Genomic DNA, 17,926 nt, shown 5'->3' with positions numbered 1-17,926 from the left:
AAGCCTATGTTTGGATATCGGAAGTGTTCCGGGTGAAATAGTGATTTTACCGGAGTACCGGAGGGGTTACCGGAACCCCCCGGAGGCTATTGGGCCTTATGGGCCCAAGTGGAGGAAGAGGAGAGGCGGCCAAGGGGCAGCCGCGTGCCTCTCCCCCCCAAGTCCAAATTGGACAAGGGGGGGGGGCAGCGCCTCCCCTTTCCTTTCCCCTCTCTCCTCTTCCCCCCAAGTCCTAATCCAACTAGGAAAAAGGAGGGGAGTCCTACTCCTGGTGAGAGTAGGACTCCTCCTGCGCGCCTCCTCCTATGGCCGGCCGCACCCCCCTTGCTCCTTTATATACGGGGGAAAGGGGGCACCCCATAGACACAAAAAAAGATCATTGATCTCTTAGCCGTGTCCGGTGCCCCCTCCACCATAGTCCACCTCGATAATACTGTAGATGTGCTTAGGTGAAGCCCTGCGTCGGTAGAACATCAACATCGTCACCACGCCGTCGTGCTGACGAAACTCTCCCTCAACACTTGGCTGGATCGGAGTTCGAGGGACGTCATCGGGCTGAATGTGTGCTGAACTCGGAGGTGCCGTACATTCGGTACTTGATCGGTCGGATCGTGAAGACGTACAATTACATCAACCGCGTTGTGCTAGCGCTTCCGCTTTCGGTCTACGAGGGTACATGGACAACACTCTCCCTCTCGTTGCTATGCATCACCATGATCTTGCGTGTGCGTAGGAACTTTTTTGAAATTACTACGTTCCCCAATAGTGGCATCCGAGCCAGGTTTTATGCGTTGATGTTATATGCACGAGTAGAACACAAGTGAGTTGTGGGTGATATAAGTCATACTGCTTACCAGCATGTCATACTTTGGTTTGGCGGTATTGTTGGATGAAGCGGCTCGGACCGACATTACGCGTACGCTTACGCGAGACTGGTTCTACCGACGTGCTTTGCACACAGGTGGCTGGCGGGTGTTAGTTTCTCCAATTTTAGTTGAACAAAGTGTGGCTACGCCCGTTCCTTGCGAAGGTTAAAACAACACCAACTTGACAAACTATAGTTATGGTTTTTGATGCGTAGGTAAGAACGGTTCTTGCTAAAGCCCGTAGCAGCCACGTAAAACTTGCAACAACAAAGTAGAGGACGTCTAACTTGTTTTTGCAGGGCATGTTATGATGTGATATGGTCAAGACATGATGCTAAATTTTATTGTATGAGATGATCATGTTTTGTAACCGAGTTACCGGCAACTGGCAAGAGCCATATGGTTGTTGCTTTATTGTATGCAATGCAATCGCCCTGTAATGCTTTACTTTATCACTAAGCGGTAGCGATAGTCGTGGAAGCATAAGATTGGTGAGACGACAACGATGCTACGATGGAGGTCAAGGTGTCACGCCGGTGACGATGGTGATCATGACGGTGCTTCGGAGATGGAGATCACAAGCACAAGATGATGATGGCCATATCATATCACTTATATTGATTGCATGTGATGTTTATCTTTTATGCATCTTATCTTGCTTTGGTTGACGGTAGCATTATAAGATGATCTCTCACTAAATTTCAAGATAAAAGTGTTCTCCCTGAGTATGCACCGTTGCCAAAGTTCGTCATGCCCAGACACCACGTGATGATCGGGTGTGATAAGCTCTACGTCCATCTACAACGGGTGCAAGCCAGTTTTGCACACGCAGAATACTCAGGTTAAAGTTGACGAGCCTAGCATATGCAGATATGGCCTCGGAACACTGAGACCGAAAGATCGAGCGTGAATCATATAGTAGATATGATCAACATAGTGATGTTCACCATTGAAAGCTACTTCATTTCACGCGATGATCGGTTATGGTTTAGTTGATTTGGATCACGTGATCACTTAGAGGATTAGAGGGATGTCTTTCTAAGTGGGAGTTCTTAAGTAATATGATTAATTGAACTTAAATTTATCATGAACTTAGTACCTGATAGTATCTTGCTTGTCTATGTTTGATTGTAGATAGATGGCCCGTGCTGTTGTTCCATTGAATTTTAATGCGTTCCTTGAGAAAGCAAAGTTGAAAGATGATGGTAGCAATTACAGGGACTGGGTCCATGACTTGAGGGTTATCCTTATTGTTGCACAAAAGAATTACATCCTGGAAGCACCGCTGAGTGCCAGGCCTGCTGCTGATGCAACTGATGACGTTAAGAACGTCTGGCAGAGCAAAGCTGATGACTACTCGATAGTTCAGTGTGCCATGCTTTACGGCTTAGAACCGGGACTTCAACGATGTTTTGAACGTCATGGAGCATATGAGATGTTCCAGGAGTTGAAGTTCATATTTCAAGCAAATTCCCGGATTAAGAGATATGAAGTCTCCAATAAGTTCTATAGCTCCAAGATGGAGGAGAATAGTTCTGTCAGTGAACACATACTCAGAATGTCTGGGTACCATAATCACTTGACTCAGCTGGGAGTTAATCTTCCGGTTGATAGTGTCATTAACAGAGTTCTTCAATCACTGCCACCAAGCTACAAGAGCTTCGTGATGAACTATAATATGCAAGGGATGAATAAGACAATTCCCGAGCTCTTCGCAATGCTAAAAGCTGCGGAGGTAGAAATCAAGAAGGAGCATCAAGTGTTGTTGGTCAACAATACCACTAGTTTCAAGAAAAAGGGTAAAGGGAAGAAGAAGGGGCACTTCAAGAAGAACAGCAAGCAAGTTGCTGCTCATGAGAAGAAACCCAAGTCTGGACCTAAGCCTAAAATTGAGTGCTTCTACCGCAAGCAGACTGGTCACTGGAAGCGGAACTGCCCCAAGTATTTGGCGGATAAGAAGGATGGGAAGGTGAACAAAGGTATATGTGATATACATGTTGTTGATGTGTACCTTACTAGAGCTCGCAGTAGCACCTGGGTATTTGATACTGGTTCTGTTGCTAATATTTGCAACTCGAAACAGGGACTACGGATTAAGCGAACACTGGCAAAGGACGAGGTGACGATGCGCGTGGGAAATGGTTCCAAAGTCGATCTGATCGCGGTCGGCACGCTACCTCTACATCTACCTTCGGGATTAGTATTAGACCAAAATAATTGTTATTTGGTGCCATCATTGAGCATGAATATTATATCTGGATCTTGTTTCATGCGAGACAGTTATTCATTTAAATCAAAGAATAATGGTTGTTTGAAAGTGCAACTATCCCTGGGTGGTTTTGGTAATTCCTAACAACATATAGCTCATTGAGCTAACATTATTCCAAGATTAATATTTCAGGAAAAGCTCAATGAATGGCATGGCATGGATGAGGAAAGTGGATCCCTCAAAATTCTAAGGACAAAAAGTTTGGTTCAAGCTTGAAGCTCAAGACTCTACATTTTATATTTTAGTGATCCAAGATCACATTGAGTCTATAGGAAAAGCCAATACTATCAAGGAGGGATGAGGTGTTGCTTAATGGCTTGCTTGCTCAAAATGCTTAATGATATGCTCCAAAATCCTCAACTACCTTCCCATATCCACATATGACCTAAACCAAAAGTCAAACTCGGCCCCACCGATTCTTTCTATCCGGCACCACCGAGTTTCAAATGTCATAGCCACTGACACAAACCCTAGGCAAATCGGTCTCACCGATAGGGATCTCGGTCTCACCGAGATGGGACTGTAATCTCTCTGTTTCCCTTCGTAACGTTTCGGTCTTACCGTGATGAGCGATCGGTCCCACCGAGATTGCAATGTAAACTCTCCATTTCCCTTTTGTAACATTTCGGTCTCACTGAGATGAGCAAATCGGTCCCACCGAGTTTGCCTGACCAACTCTCTGGTTAGCTTATTACCAAAATCCGTCCTACCGAGTTTGTGTAATCGGTCACACCGAGATTACGTTATGCCCTAACCCTAACCATATCGGTCCTACCGAGTTGCATCTCAGTCCCACCGAAAATCCTAACGGTCACTAGGTTTGCTGAATCGGTCCGACCGAGTTTAACCATTCGGTCCCACCGAGTTTGGCAAATTGTGTGTAACAGTTAGATTTTGTGTGGAGGCTATATATACCCCTCCACCAACTCTTCATTCGTGGAGAGAGCCATCAGAACATGCCTACACTTCCAATACACATTTTCTGAGAGAGAACCACCTACACTTGTGTTGAGGTCAAGATATTCCATTCCAACCATATGAATCTTGATCTCTAGCCTTCCCCAAGTTGCTTTCCACTCAAATCTTCTTTCCACCAAATCCAAATCCCGTGAGAGAGAGTTGAGTGTTGGGAGACTATCATTTGAAGCACAAGAGTAATGAGTTCATCATCAACACACCATTTGTTACTTCTTAGAGACTAGAGTCTCCTAGATTGGCTAGGTGTCACTTGGGAGCCTCCGACAAGATTGTGGAGTTAAACCAAGGAGTTTGTAAGGGCAAGGAGATCGCCTACTTTGTGAAGATCTACCGCTAGTGAGGCAAGTCCTTCATGGGCGACGGCCGTGATGGAATAGACAAGGTTGCTTCTTCGTGGACCCTTCGTGGGTGGAGCCCTCTGTGGACTCGCGCAACCGTTACCCTCCGTGGGTTGAAGTCTCCATCAACGTGGATGTACGATAGCACCACCTATCAGAACCACGACAAAAACATCCGTGTCTCCAATTGCGTTTGAATCCTCCAAACACTTCCCTTTACATTCTTGCAAGTTGCATGCTTTACTTTCCGCTGCTCATATACTCTTTTGCATGCTTTCTTGAATTGTGTGGAGATTGCTTGACTTGTACTAAGATAGCTAAAATCTGCCAAGAACTAAAATTGGGAAAAGGCTAGATTTTTATTTGGTCAAGTAGTCTAATCACCCCCCCTCTAGACATACTTTCGATCCTACAAGTGGTATCAAAGCTTTGGTCTCCATTTGCTTTGATTTCCATAGCTTTTGGCGGTCATAGCCTTGGTTTGACAACCTAGGAGAGTATGGCGTCTAGCGAGGGAAATTATCACCGTAGAGGTCCTTACTTTGATGGCACTAATTTTGCTAGTTGGAAGCATAAGATGAAAATGCATATTCTTGGACATAACCCCATCGTTTGGGCTATTGTGTGTATTGGCTTGCAAGGTGAATTCTTTGACGGGAAAGAACCGAAACGTGAAGCCACCGCGGAAGAGTTGAAAATGCTGCAATACAACGCTCAAGCTTGTGATATCCTCTTCAACGGATTGTGCCCCGAAGAATTCAACAAAATCAGCCGTCTTGAGAATGCAAAGGAAATTTGGGATACTTTGATTGATATGCACGAAGGTACCGAGTCCGTCAAGGAATCCAAATTGGATGTGCTTCAAAGTCAACTTGACAAGTTCAAAATGAAGGATGGTGAAGGTGTTGCTGAAATGTACTCTAGGCTTGCTCTTATCACAAATGATATTGCCGGCTTAGGGAGTGAAGAGATGACCGATAGATTCATCATCAAGAAGATCCTAAGAGCCTTGGATGGAAAATATGATACCGTGTGCACATTGATCCAAATGATGCCCAATTACAAAGATCTCAAGCCAACGGAAGTCATCGGAAGAATTGTTGCTCATGAGATGTCACTCAAGGATAAAGAGGAACTTCACAACAAATCAAGTGGTGCTTACAAAGCCTCATGTGAAGCCCCCACATCATCGAGTGAGAAACAAACCTTCAATGAAGAATTGAGCTTAATGGTGAAGAACTTCAACAAGTTCTACAAGAGTAGAAGCAAAGAGAGAAGCTCCAAGTCAAGGTCCTACAATGACAAAAGATCTTCTAGTCGAGAGCGAAACTGCTACAATTGTGGAAGGCCAGGATACTATTCCAATGAGTGTACGCCCCCTACAAGAGAAGAGAAGATTCTCCCAAGAGAAGAAGTAGAAGAGAAGAATCACCATCTAGAGAAAGAAGGAGTAGAGATGATCATTATGAACGAAGACCCTCACGGAGAAGCAAGGATTCAGAAAGAAAGGACAAGTCATCAAGGAGCTACACAAAACGAAGACATCAAGCTCATGTTGGTGAATGGGTATCCGGCTCCGACTCTGACAACCACTCCGAGAGAAGCTATCACTCCAACTCTGAATATACTCAAGATGAAGGTGTTGCCGGTCTAGCACTTGTGACAACCAACTCCTACGACATATTTGACTCACCAAATGAAGGAGTTGGAACATGCTTCATGGCTAAAGGCCCAAAGGTATCACACCCCGAGTATGTTGATTTCAATAGTCATGAAGGTGACTTGTTAGGTGATGATGATTTACTTGTTGACAACTCTAGTGATGAATACTATGATGAAACGTAAATTAATCATGCTAATCAAGATAAAACGAATGACAATGATAAGGAGAAGATTGAGTCTCTAACTAAAGAACTAAACACTCTTAAGTTAGCTCATGAAACTATCTTAGGAGATCATCAAGAACTTTTAAGGACTCATGAGAAATTACGCTTTGAAAAGCTCAACCTTGAGCAAGAGCATGAGTTCTTAAAAGCAATCAATGATGATCTTCGTAAGAAAAGTTCTTCTTACATTGCCAAGCGTTTACTCTTATCCACTTACATGCCTCAAGTCAAGTCTAGTAACAAGAACAAGAAAGATTCTTCATCTAGTAGTAACAATAATCATGCTAAATCCAATATTGTTGCTTCTAGTAGTTCTCTTGATTCCACTAATGATTCTCTTAGCCAAGTTACACTTGAGCAAGAAAATAGCTTATTGAAGGGAATTATAGAGAAAGGTGTTTACAAGAGCCTTGCCGAAAGTAAGCAATTCGAGGAAATTGTACGCAAGCAAGGAAGGCACCGGAAGAATCAAGGTGTTGGTTTTGAACGAAAGTTCAATGCCAATGGAGTTGAGTGGGAAGAAGATCAATACCCCAAGACGAAGTTTGTTCCTCAACAAGAGAAGTATGATCCTACTTCTTTCAAAGGGACACAAGCTCAAGATGATCTTCCACCAGAAGACCACAAGCAAAAAGGCAAGGACAAGCTTCAAGAGGAAATTGATGCATTTGAAGAAGCTCCTAAGGCCTTGGTCAAGTGGGTTCCCAAGACTACTTCAAGTTCCACTTCATCAAGTACAACTACAACACCGAGGATTCCCATCAAGATGGTGTGGATCCCGAAGAAGAACTAGAGAGTTCTTGAGGGTGACTCCGCCAACATACTTCACTCTTATCATCTTGGCAAGAACAAGTGCAATCAACTTCCACATCTTGCACTAGTTCAAGGAGTCACAAACCCTCTTGTTGGTAAGACAAGGGACAAGGTAACCTAAAATCTTTCATAGACATCATCTTGTGTGTGCATCACTCTATGTCCATGGATATCCTTGTTTGTTCCTTGTGGGACTAACCCATGTAGGTATTGAAAGTGCAACTCACTCCAATGGATAGCTCCAAATGATCTACATCAACATTGAGCATCCACATCTTCAACATCTACATGAAGTCATCATCGACAAAACCCAAGGTTAGTTCATCCCTCTTAGGGGGGATCTCACATCTAGGGGGAGCTTTACTCTAAGAATTGAGCTAAAGCAACTCTAATGGTGTGAACACAACAATGCTTTATGTAAAAGTGGTAACCCCACTTGTGCTTAAACGATGAGTATGACCTATGATCAAATGTTCTCATTTGACTCCTAAGTCAATATACTCATATATAGATGACCTAGTCATCGCAAATTGTTTGATAGATGCTAGAATTGGTTGTGCATGCTTTGCCACATATTTCAATTGCCATTTTATTGTGTGAGCATGTTGATTGCATATTTTACTCATTCGAGGACATCCACTTGTTGTTTTGATTGATTGGTTTTATTTTCTTTTACCAAGTGGATGGGCAAGAATGCCTAAGAACCCTCTCTAGCTATCTATGATTTTCTCGTCTCAAACTCTATTCATGCTACATCACAAAATTTGATCAAGTCAGATTCGAACCACTCTGTGTGAGGAGCACTCGGACTCCCCGATTCATCATAGACTTAAACTTCCAAAACTTCTTTGTGTGTTTCGGTCTGACCGATTCCTCCATTTCGGTCATACCGAGATCACTAAGTCGATATAGGTTTTCAATCTCGGTGCAACCGATTTGAACCTTTCGGTCACACCGAGTTTCAGTAACTGCTTGCAGTTATGAATCTCGGTGCCACCGAGTTGTTCCACTCGGTCACACCGACAGGGTCGGGCTATATATACTCACGGGCAAAATTTTGGAAATTTCTCCGAAACCCCTTCGCCCGCGCATAGCTCGCTCTGCCTCTAGGGTCTCCAGATCGTCTTCCTCGTCGCCAGCTGCCTCCTGTCGCTGGTCTCCGCCGCCGTCAACGGAATTCTTCCCCGCCATTGCCGCCGTAGCGAGTTCATCGCCAAACTAGGGTATGGACTCGATCATAGTGCTATCCCCGTCCGATTCCTAGCACATTGTGTTCACTATGATTCTTACCACGATTGAAACGCTTCTATCCAGTCAAAACACTCCGTAGATTAGAGTTGAATTGAAAATTTAGGGTTAGGTTTCCGCCGAAACCATCTCGGACCATCCGAGTTGTGGAACTCGGTACCACCGATTCGGCTCAGGCCATTGCACATGTAATTTTCGGTCTGACCAAGAATTGCAAATAGGTGTGATCGAGTTCAGGACTTTGTGAAACCCTATCAGTCTCGGTGCCACCGAACTGTGACTCGGTCTGACCGAGTTCACTAGTTTAGGTTCCAACAGCTGCTTCGGTATCACCGAGTTTACAAACCGGTTGATCCGAAATGCTATCCGTGGAAAACTAAAACTAAGTTTTTGACTCATTCTTCTGCAAAAACCTCTTCATTTTATGATGCTCATCCACTCTACCTCATCTATATCTATTCACAGGGTCTGCTGTTAGTGTTTGCAATATGTCTGATCAGAGTGACAGCCAGAACAGGTCAGAGGAGCAGGTTCGCCTGAGTGAGGGCACTAGTCCCTCTAGCAGTTCAGATGATGGTAGCAGGAGCACTCCCAGCAACTTGCCCAAAGCTGCCACCAGAACAAGGAAGAAGAAAACTTCAGAGTCTGAGGATGAAGACTATGTGGCAGTTGAGGATGAGGCCACTTCCAAGAATAAAGTGGTTAAGAAGGAATATAGCACTGCTGCTGGCACCAAGCCAGGCATGAAGCAAAAGGTTCCTGCAAAGAAAATTCCAATGTCTAAGGCCAGAGCATCTACTCAAGTCCCTTTGGGATCTGAACCCAAAGAGGCTGCTGCAGAAGGGAAGAAAAGGAAGGAAAGGGTCAAGAAGACCATGGCCAGAGTGATTGGAAAGGCTTCCATGATGGAAGAAGAAGAAGAAGAGGTTGCTGCACCGGCACCCAAGGCACAAAAGCTGATGGGTGATGCTATAAAGTCAGGGGCTGCTTCATCAAAGCCCAAAGAAGCACCCAAAGCAGCCTCCAAGCCCAAGAGTGCACCTAAGAGGAATACTAGGAGTATACCAGCTGCTGAGAAGAACAAGGCCCCAGTGCCTGAAGTTGCTGCTGATGAAGATGATGAAGGACAAGTCCCGAGGAAGCTCAAACCCAAGATTCCAGACCACAATGATGCTCATCCTGTGGCTAAGAACATGAAGATCAGGAGAGACTCGGGGTTGAGGCTATGGAGAGAGACAGATCCATATGCTACCAGGAGAAGAACTGCTGTTGATTGCAGGTTCCACACAAAGGAACAACAAGATTTCTATGAGACAGTGCTGCTGGACAAGAAGCCTATAGTGTGTGAAATGAGGTGGGTCGATTGGAAGTATATCAAGGAAAATGAGGAACACTATCCTGGTGTGTTTGATAGCTTCAGTGCTTGTGGAGTTGCAGACTTTGTTGGGCAGAAGCTCACAAAGTGGAATGAAGAGCTCATACTGCAATTCTACTCCACAGCACACTTCTATCCAGATGGCAGGATAGTATGGATGTCTGAAGGTACAATGATAGAGGCAAAGGTGTCCCGATGTTTCGATGAGATGGTGGCTATCGTTTTCTGTGGGAGTCGACCTTGACGATCCGACTACGAACGCGCGAGACGTCGCGCCTTAGCAATCGCTAAACCAACTTCTGAGGGTTATTGACCACGCCGGAGCACGATCAACCTGACCACGAGGGTCTGTTTCCTGCAAGCAAACGAAGAACAAGCAAGAAACTGAGATTGCAATCTGGATATTGCGAATATAAGATGAAAGCTTTATTGATCAAGGTGGGGTTCTGTGACGCCTTGGTCTGGTCGTTGAACACAAACGAAGTACGCGAAGTTGCAGCTATGGCAAACTTTTAATCTAAAAAAAACCCAAAGTCTAAACGACGCCCTAAGGGCTGTATATATGGAGGAAGAGGGGGGAATTTCGTGGCCCTTGAGGGTGGGGTCCGAAACCAACCCTAACTCTTGTTTCCCCAGACATACGGACTCTAAAAATAGCCTATACTTAAGTATTTCGAAATTACATGGGCCTGGCCCAATAATAAGGTGACGCAGCACCTAGAATAGCCTATGGACGAATATTATGAAGTGGCATCTTGTATATTTCGTCCAAGGCTTCATGCACTCCTTATGGTGGCTTCAAAGTCCTGAAATCATCACTTGCAACTCCGTTCTTGATCCCCTTGCGCATGCCATCAACTCCATGCGTGTTCTTGCTCCAATGTTCATCCTTCTCCAAGCTAGGCCCTTCATTTGTAAGCAAAACAAATGTATCCAATTTAGGCAGCATCATATTCTCATGAACATTAAAATCATTACCAAGAAACAAAAGTACCTGGTAATTTAATTGGCGTGCGCGAGCTCTAGTAATTGGTCCAGTATATGTAACAGTAGGGGATGTGGATGTAACAATGGTATTGATGTCCTCATCATCCTCCCCTTCTTGAAATGAAGTCATCCTCGACGGAAGCTCATCTTCCTCACCCAAATAAGGCTTCAAATCTGCAATGTTAAAAGTGGGACTAACCCCAAAATCTGCAGGTAGCTCAAGTTTATATGCATTATCATTTATTTTCTACAACACCTTAAAAGGACCATCAGCACGTGGCATTAGCTTTGATTTGCGCAAATTAGGAAATATATCTTTACGCAAATATAACCAAATAAGATCTCCAGGTGCAAACACAACATGTTTTCTACCCTTATCTCCAGCAAGTTTATATTTAGCGTTCATACGCTCAATGTTTTCCTTAGTTAACTCATGCATTTTTAAAATCAATTCAGAACGTTCTTTTGTATCAAAATTAACCTTCTCCGAAGATGGAAGAGGCAACAAATCAATAGGTGCACGAGGTAGGAAACCATACACAATTTCAAAAGGGCACATCTTAGTAGTAGAATGCAATGAACGATTATAAGAAAATTCAATATGAGGCAAGCATTCTTCCCACATTTTCTTATTATGCTTCAAAACAGCCCTAAGCAGAGTAGACAATGTTCTGTTGACTACTTCAGTTTGTCCATCAATTTGGGGGTGACAAGTAGTACTAAAAAGCAGTTTAGTCCCCAACTTAGCCCATAAACATCTCCAAAAGTGGCTAAGAAATTTAGTATCACGATATGAAACAATACTATTTGGCACACCATGCAAGCGAATAATTTCACGAAAGAACAAATCAGCAACATTAACAACATCATCGCTTTTATGACATGGTATAAAGTGTGCCATTTTCGAGAATCTATCCACGACAACAAATATGCTATCCCTCCCCTTCTTTGTTCGAGGTAAACCTAAAACAAAGTCCATAGATATATCCACCCAAGGAACACTAGGTACAGGCAAAGGCATATATAAACCATGAGGATTGAGTCATGACTTAGCTTTTTGACATGTAGTGCAGCGAGCAACAAAACGCTCAACATCCCGTCTCATCTTTGGCCAAAAGAAATGTGTAGCAAGTATATCCTTCGTGTTCTTCACACCAAAGTGTCTCATTAATCCTCCTCCATGCGCCTCCTGCAACAACCAAAGACGAACGGAGCTAGCTGGAATGCATAGCTTGTTAGAACGAAACACAAATCCATCATTAACAACGAACTTGTTCCATGTTCTACCTTCTTTACAATTCTGCAATACATCTTTAAATTCACCATCATGCAAATATTGATCTTTGATGGTCTCCAAACCAAATATTTTAAAGCCAAGTTGTGAAAGCATAGTATAACGACGAGACAATGCATCAGCAATAACATTTTCTTTACCCTTCTTGTGTTTAATGACATAAGGGAAAGTCTCAATGAATTCAACCCATTTAGCATGTCTACGGTTCAGTTTTGCTTGACTTTTAATGTGTTTCAAGATTCATGATCAGAATGTATAACAAATTCTTTGGGCCATAAATAATGTTGCCATGTTTCTAAAGTCTGAACAAGAGCATATAATTCTTTATCATAAGTAGAATAGTTCAGACTAGGCCCACTCAATTTTTCAAAAAAGTATGCAACAGGTTTGCCATCTTGTAATAACACACCTCCTAATCCAATTCCACTAGCATCACATTCAAGCTCAAAAGTCTTATTAAAATCAAGAAGTTGGAGTAAAAGAGCATGTGTCAACTTATCTTTCAATACCGTGAAGGCTTCTTCCTGTGCGGTACCCCAAACAAAAGGCACATCCTTCTTTCTAAGCTCGTTGAGAGGTGCAACAATGGTGCTGAAATCTCTCACAAAACGCCTATAGAAACCAGTGAGGCCAAGGAAACTCCTCACTTGTGTGACCGTTTTGGGCTGCGGCCAACTCTCAATAGCTTCAATCTTGGCTTTATCAACTTCAATTCCCTGTGGAGTAACAACATAGCCAAGAAAAGATACTCGGTCGGTGCAAAAGGTGCACTTCCCAAGGTTACCAAACAAACGTGCATTACGTAGAGCGATAAAAATAGCACGTAAATGTTCCAAATGTGCTTCCAAAGATTTGCTATAAATCAGTATATCATCAAAATAGACTACCACAAATCGTCCAATGAAAGCACGTAAAACTTTGTTCATTAGTCTCATAAAAGTACTAGGTGCATTAGTTAACCCAAAAGGCATGACTAACCACTCATATAAACCAAACTTAGTTTTAAATGCTGTTTTCCATTCATCTCCCAATTTCATACGAATTTGATGGTATCCACTACGCAAATCAACTTTGGAGAATATTGTAGAGCCACTCAATTCATCAAGCATATCATCAAGCCTAGGAATAGGATGACGATAACGAATAGTAATATTATTAATGCCTCTACAATCAACGCACATACGCGATGTACCATCCTTTTTAGGCACTAGTATAATAGGAACAGCACAAGGACTAAGAGATTCGCGTATATAACCTTTGTCGAGAAGTTCCTGTACTTGACGCATAATGTCCTTCGTCTCCTCTGGATTGGTATGGTATGGTGCACGGTTGGGTAGCGAAGCACCGGGAATAAAGGTCAATTTGATGCTCAATCCCTCGAATAGGTGGTAATCCCGGTGGCACGTCTTGTGGAAAGACGTCAGCGAACTCCTGCAAAATGTTAGTGACAGCAGGGGGCAAAGAGGAGGGCACGTCCTCGAATGAAAATAATGCCTCTTTGCACACGAAAGCATAGAAAACAGATTTGCTAAAATCTAACTCGTCAGTATCAGATTTGTTGGCAAGTAAACATGCACTTTTCAATTTAATTTCAGAAACAACAGTAGATGGTTTATTATTAGGCTTCATTTGGTGCTCAAATTCTTTTGCCACAATCTGATTTTCACTCTTATTTGTCTCCTGTTTTGCTTTATTAGCTCTATTAATATCATCTTTCAAAATGGAATCAGGAGTCATAGGAAGCAAAGTAATATTTTTATCATTATGAACAAGAGTATACTGATTGTTTCTACCATGGTGTACAGAATTTTTATCAAATTGCCATGGTCTACCAAGTAATAAGTTACATGCTTGCATAGGTACCACATCACAATCAACATAATCAGCATATGTAGAGATACTAAAATGCACATGAACAGTACGTGTTACCTTAACCTTGCCGCTGTTGTTGAACCATTGGATGTTGTAAGGATGTGGATGTGGTCTTGTGGTGAGAGATAGCTTCTCCACCATCTCCATGCTAGCCAAGTTGTTGCAACTCCCTCCATCTATGATCACGCGAACAGAACATTCCTTCACAACTCCCTTTGTATGGAATAAATTATGCCTCTGATTTTGCTCAGCTTGTGTAACCTGCACACTCAAAACACGTTGAGCAACTAAACATTCATACCTGTCAGCATATTCAGGAGCCATGTATTGCATCTCATGATCAGAATTGTCTCCACCGTGTTCGTCACGTGTAATAAGAGCCAAAGTCTCCTCATCATAGTCACTAGCGGACTCATACCCACCATCCTCAGTAACAATCATCACACGCTTAGATGGGCATTCTCTCGCATAATGACCTCCACCCTTGCAACGTCGACAAATAATATCATGTGTTTGCCCTGTTGATGCCATGGATGAAGAAGAGCTCTTTGCAGGCCCAGAAGGTGTGCTCTTGGCAGATAGTGGTGATTGTGCCTGCTTTATTGTATCACGGTTGGAGGTGGCAGCCGACGGAGGTGCCGGTGTAGCAGAACATGTGGAAGTAGATGATGCACGTGGTGTCCATGATGAAGGTCAACCTGCAGAAAAGTCAGTCCGCGCCAATGCCTGTCGATCCTGCACTTCACATTCAGCTTTACAAGCAAGATCGAATAAATGAGTGATATTAGTATACTCCTTATACTCTAGAATGGTCTGAATCTCTCTATTTAATCCACCCATAAAACGTGCAAGCATAGCATCATTCTCCTCAACAATACCACATCTAATCATGCCAGTTTGTAATTCCTGATAATATTCTTCTACAGATTTTTTCCCTGTCTTAAGCGCTGCAATTTTTGAAGTAATTCACGTTGATAATATGGTGGAACCCAATGAGTACGCATAGAAGTTTTCAAAGCAGCCCAAGTAGCTGGAATAGGATATAATCTACAATGCTCAGACCACCAAACACATGCAAAACTAGTGAATGCACAAATAGCAGCAGGAACACGTCTCTCCTCGGGATATTGTAAACATGTAAATTGTTGTTCAGTTTCTAACTCCCAAGTAAGATATATATCAGGAACATATCTAGCCTCAAATGGTGGAATATTCAATTTTAGTTTAGGGAGATGGTCATGATCTCGTACCTGAGGGTGAGCCCTACCATTGCCATTATTTGCATGTGGACGACCTGGTGGTTGCTGTGCTGGTGGTGGCACGTAGTTATGATTTTGATCAACCTCATCCTCGTAATCTCCCACATAATCATCCTCCTCCACATCAGCAGTAGGAGCCACAGAAGTATCAACAGCAGCACCAGCAGTTTGGCCAGGCTGAAGAGGGACACGGCTCGCTCGGCGGAGGGCTGTTTCCCGACGTGGAGGTAGTCGGTGTTGTTGCTGTTGTTGCAGAGGTGAGGCAGGAGCAGCCGGTGGTGGTGGTGGAAAACGCGAAAGCAATTCAGCAAACTTGTTATCGAGCTTTGTTTCAAACGTATTCTCCATGCCATCTATCTTCTCCATGGCCTCTTCAAATCTGTTTAGCACATCTTGCACCTGTCCACTCATCATTTGCTGAAACTTATCATGAAGCTCCTTGTTCGTCTGGTTCTCCCAGTCAGTCTCGTCGTCTTGTGATCCTGGCATGGTTAGCAGCAATAGAAACACACAAGAATATGATCCTACAGACTACTAACAAGTGGTGGTGGTGGCGGGTGTCACAAATCCGTCAAGCAAATCTCAAATTCTTACCAGTTCTTACCCAGCAGCAGGCGGTGATCGGCAACCGTTGTAGTCAAAACTCTCAAAAGCTTGGATAGAGCGATTGCCAGGGAGAGTCAAACGCACGACGTAGATGTATGTGGAGCTGGGAAGGCTTATAGTATGGTAGCAAAAAGGGTCAGCAATAATCAATTCAGAGATGCAAAGTTGAATAAACGCTCAACGACGGTACTGTGCTGGTCCTAGGCTAGACCGTGCTAGAGACGCGAGCCTAGAACACTAACAAAATCACGGCGCTGCACGTAAACAAGGGAAAAGCACAGTCTGGAACTTTTTTTCGCTCTTTTTTGCGCTCCTTTTTTTGCGCTCTTTTTTTGCGAAAAATCACTATAATGGCGAGTGTCTCAAAACTCTTCCCTCGTCAAACTAATAGGATGGGCACGAAATTTTTTTTTGACTTTTTTTTTTCCGGAAATCAAGGCAGCGACGATGAAAAAGTGCGACAAAAAATCACTATGATGGCACGTGGCTCAAAAGACTCAGAAAAGCCTAAAAATAGGATAGGGAAAAATATTTTTGGTCGCCGAAATTTTGGCCTAAAAACTGCCCGGGGGTCTTCAAATTTTTTTCCGAGACCTACGCAGGCAAGGAAACACGAATTGGAATTTAGATTGATCTCAAGAACAAACCTAATATGAGAAGAACTCGGATTGGTGGTGGATATATGGTTGTGGTATATGGCAGCGGTGGTGGTATATGGTAGCGGTGGTGGTATATGGATACAGATTGGTGGTGGTATATGGATACGGATTGGTGGTGGTATATGGATACGGATTCAGAGCGGTGGCGGATAAGCAATGGTGGTAGATGGCAAGGCGATGATAATGGTGCGGTGGCGGCGTGACAACTTATGACCAGAACTCGAAACTCTAAAAGACTAGACTCTAAGACCAGCAACTTGACACGACGATGCAACCGCAAATTCAACAAAGCAAAACCCTAAAAAGATTATGCAAAGGCTCAGATTGGTTCGGATATGATGAACTAACCCTAATTTTTTGTGGCTTTTTCGTGGACTGTAGGTATGAAGAACAGACTCGATCTAATCTACGAAAAACTGTAAAATCTCACCGAGCAACCTGGAAATCTGATACCACTTGATAGAGGCAAAGGTGTCCCGATGTTTCGATGAGATGGTGGCTATCGTTTTCTGTGGGAGTAGACCTTGACGATCCGACTATGAACGTGCGAGACATCGCGCCTTAGCAATTGCTAAACCAACTTCTGAGGGTTATTGACCACGCCGGAGCACGATCAACCTGACCACAAGGGTCTGTTTCCTGCAAGCAAACGAAGAACAAGCAAGAAACTGAGATTGCAATCTGGATATTGCGAATATAAGATGAAAGCTTTATTGATCAAGGTCGGGTTCTGTGACGCCTTGGTCTGGTCGTTGAACACAAACGAAGTACGCGAAGTTGCAGCTATGGCGAACTTTTAATCTAAACAAAACCCAAAGTCTAAACGACGCCCTAAGGGCTGTACATATGGAGGAAGAGGGGGGAATTTCGTGGCCCTTGAGGGTGGGGTCCGAAACCAACCCTAACTCTTGTTTCCCCACACATACGGACTCTAAAAATAGCATATACTTAAGTATTTCGAAATTACATGGGCCTGGCCCAATAATAAGGTGACACAGCACCTAGAATAGCCTATGGACGAATATTATGAAGTGGCATCTTGTATATTTCGTCCAGGGCTTCATGCACTCCTTATGGTGGCTTCAAAGTCCTAAAATCATCACTTGTACCTCCGTTCTTGATCCCCTTGCGCATGCCATCAACTCCATGCGTGTTCTTGCTCCAATGTTCATCCTTCTCCAAGCTAGGCCCTTCATTTGTAAGCAAAACAAATGTATCCAATTTAGGCAGCATCATATTCTCATGAACATTAGAATCATTACCAAGAAACGAAAGTACCTGGTAATTTAATTGGCGTGCGCGAGCTCTAGTAATTGGTCCAGTATATGTAACAGTAGGGGATGTGGATGTAGCAATGGTATTGATGTCCTCATCATACAAGGTACCACTCAACTATTGAGGAATGGGAAAATCCGATCAATGCTCCTAAGGAAGAAGAAGATGACTTGGATGTCTATGCCAAGAAGAAGATGGATC

General features: G+C 43.4%; 1 protein-coding gene across 1 annotated transcript in view; it reads left to right on the top strand.

Moving 5' to 3' along the window:
* The first annotated feature begins 2,004 nt into the window (after positions 1–2,004).
* Positions 2,005–17,926, top strand: part of LOC147975438 (uncharacterized) — a 34,355-nt gene continuing 18,433 nt past the window's right edge. Inside the window, exon 1 of the mRNA XM_087520423.1 lies at positions 2,005–2,917. Coding sequence (XP_087376549.1) covers positions 2,005–2,917 — 913 coding nt within the window. The remainder of the gene's footprint in view (positions 2,918–17,926) is intronic.

This window comes from Triticum urartu, chromosome 4A (assembly GCF_056163025.1).
Source record: "Triticum urartu cultivar PI428250 chromosome 4A, HENAU_Tu73, whole genome shotgun sequence".
Lineage (NCBI taxonomy): Eukaryota > Viridiplantae > Streptophyta > Magnoliopsida > Poales > Poaceae > Triticum > Triticum urartu.
Note: the sequence above shows the minus strand (reverse complement) of the source record. Positions and strands in the feature narration are given on the sequence as shown.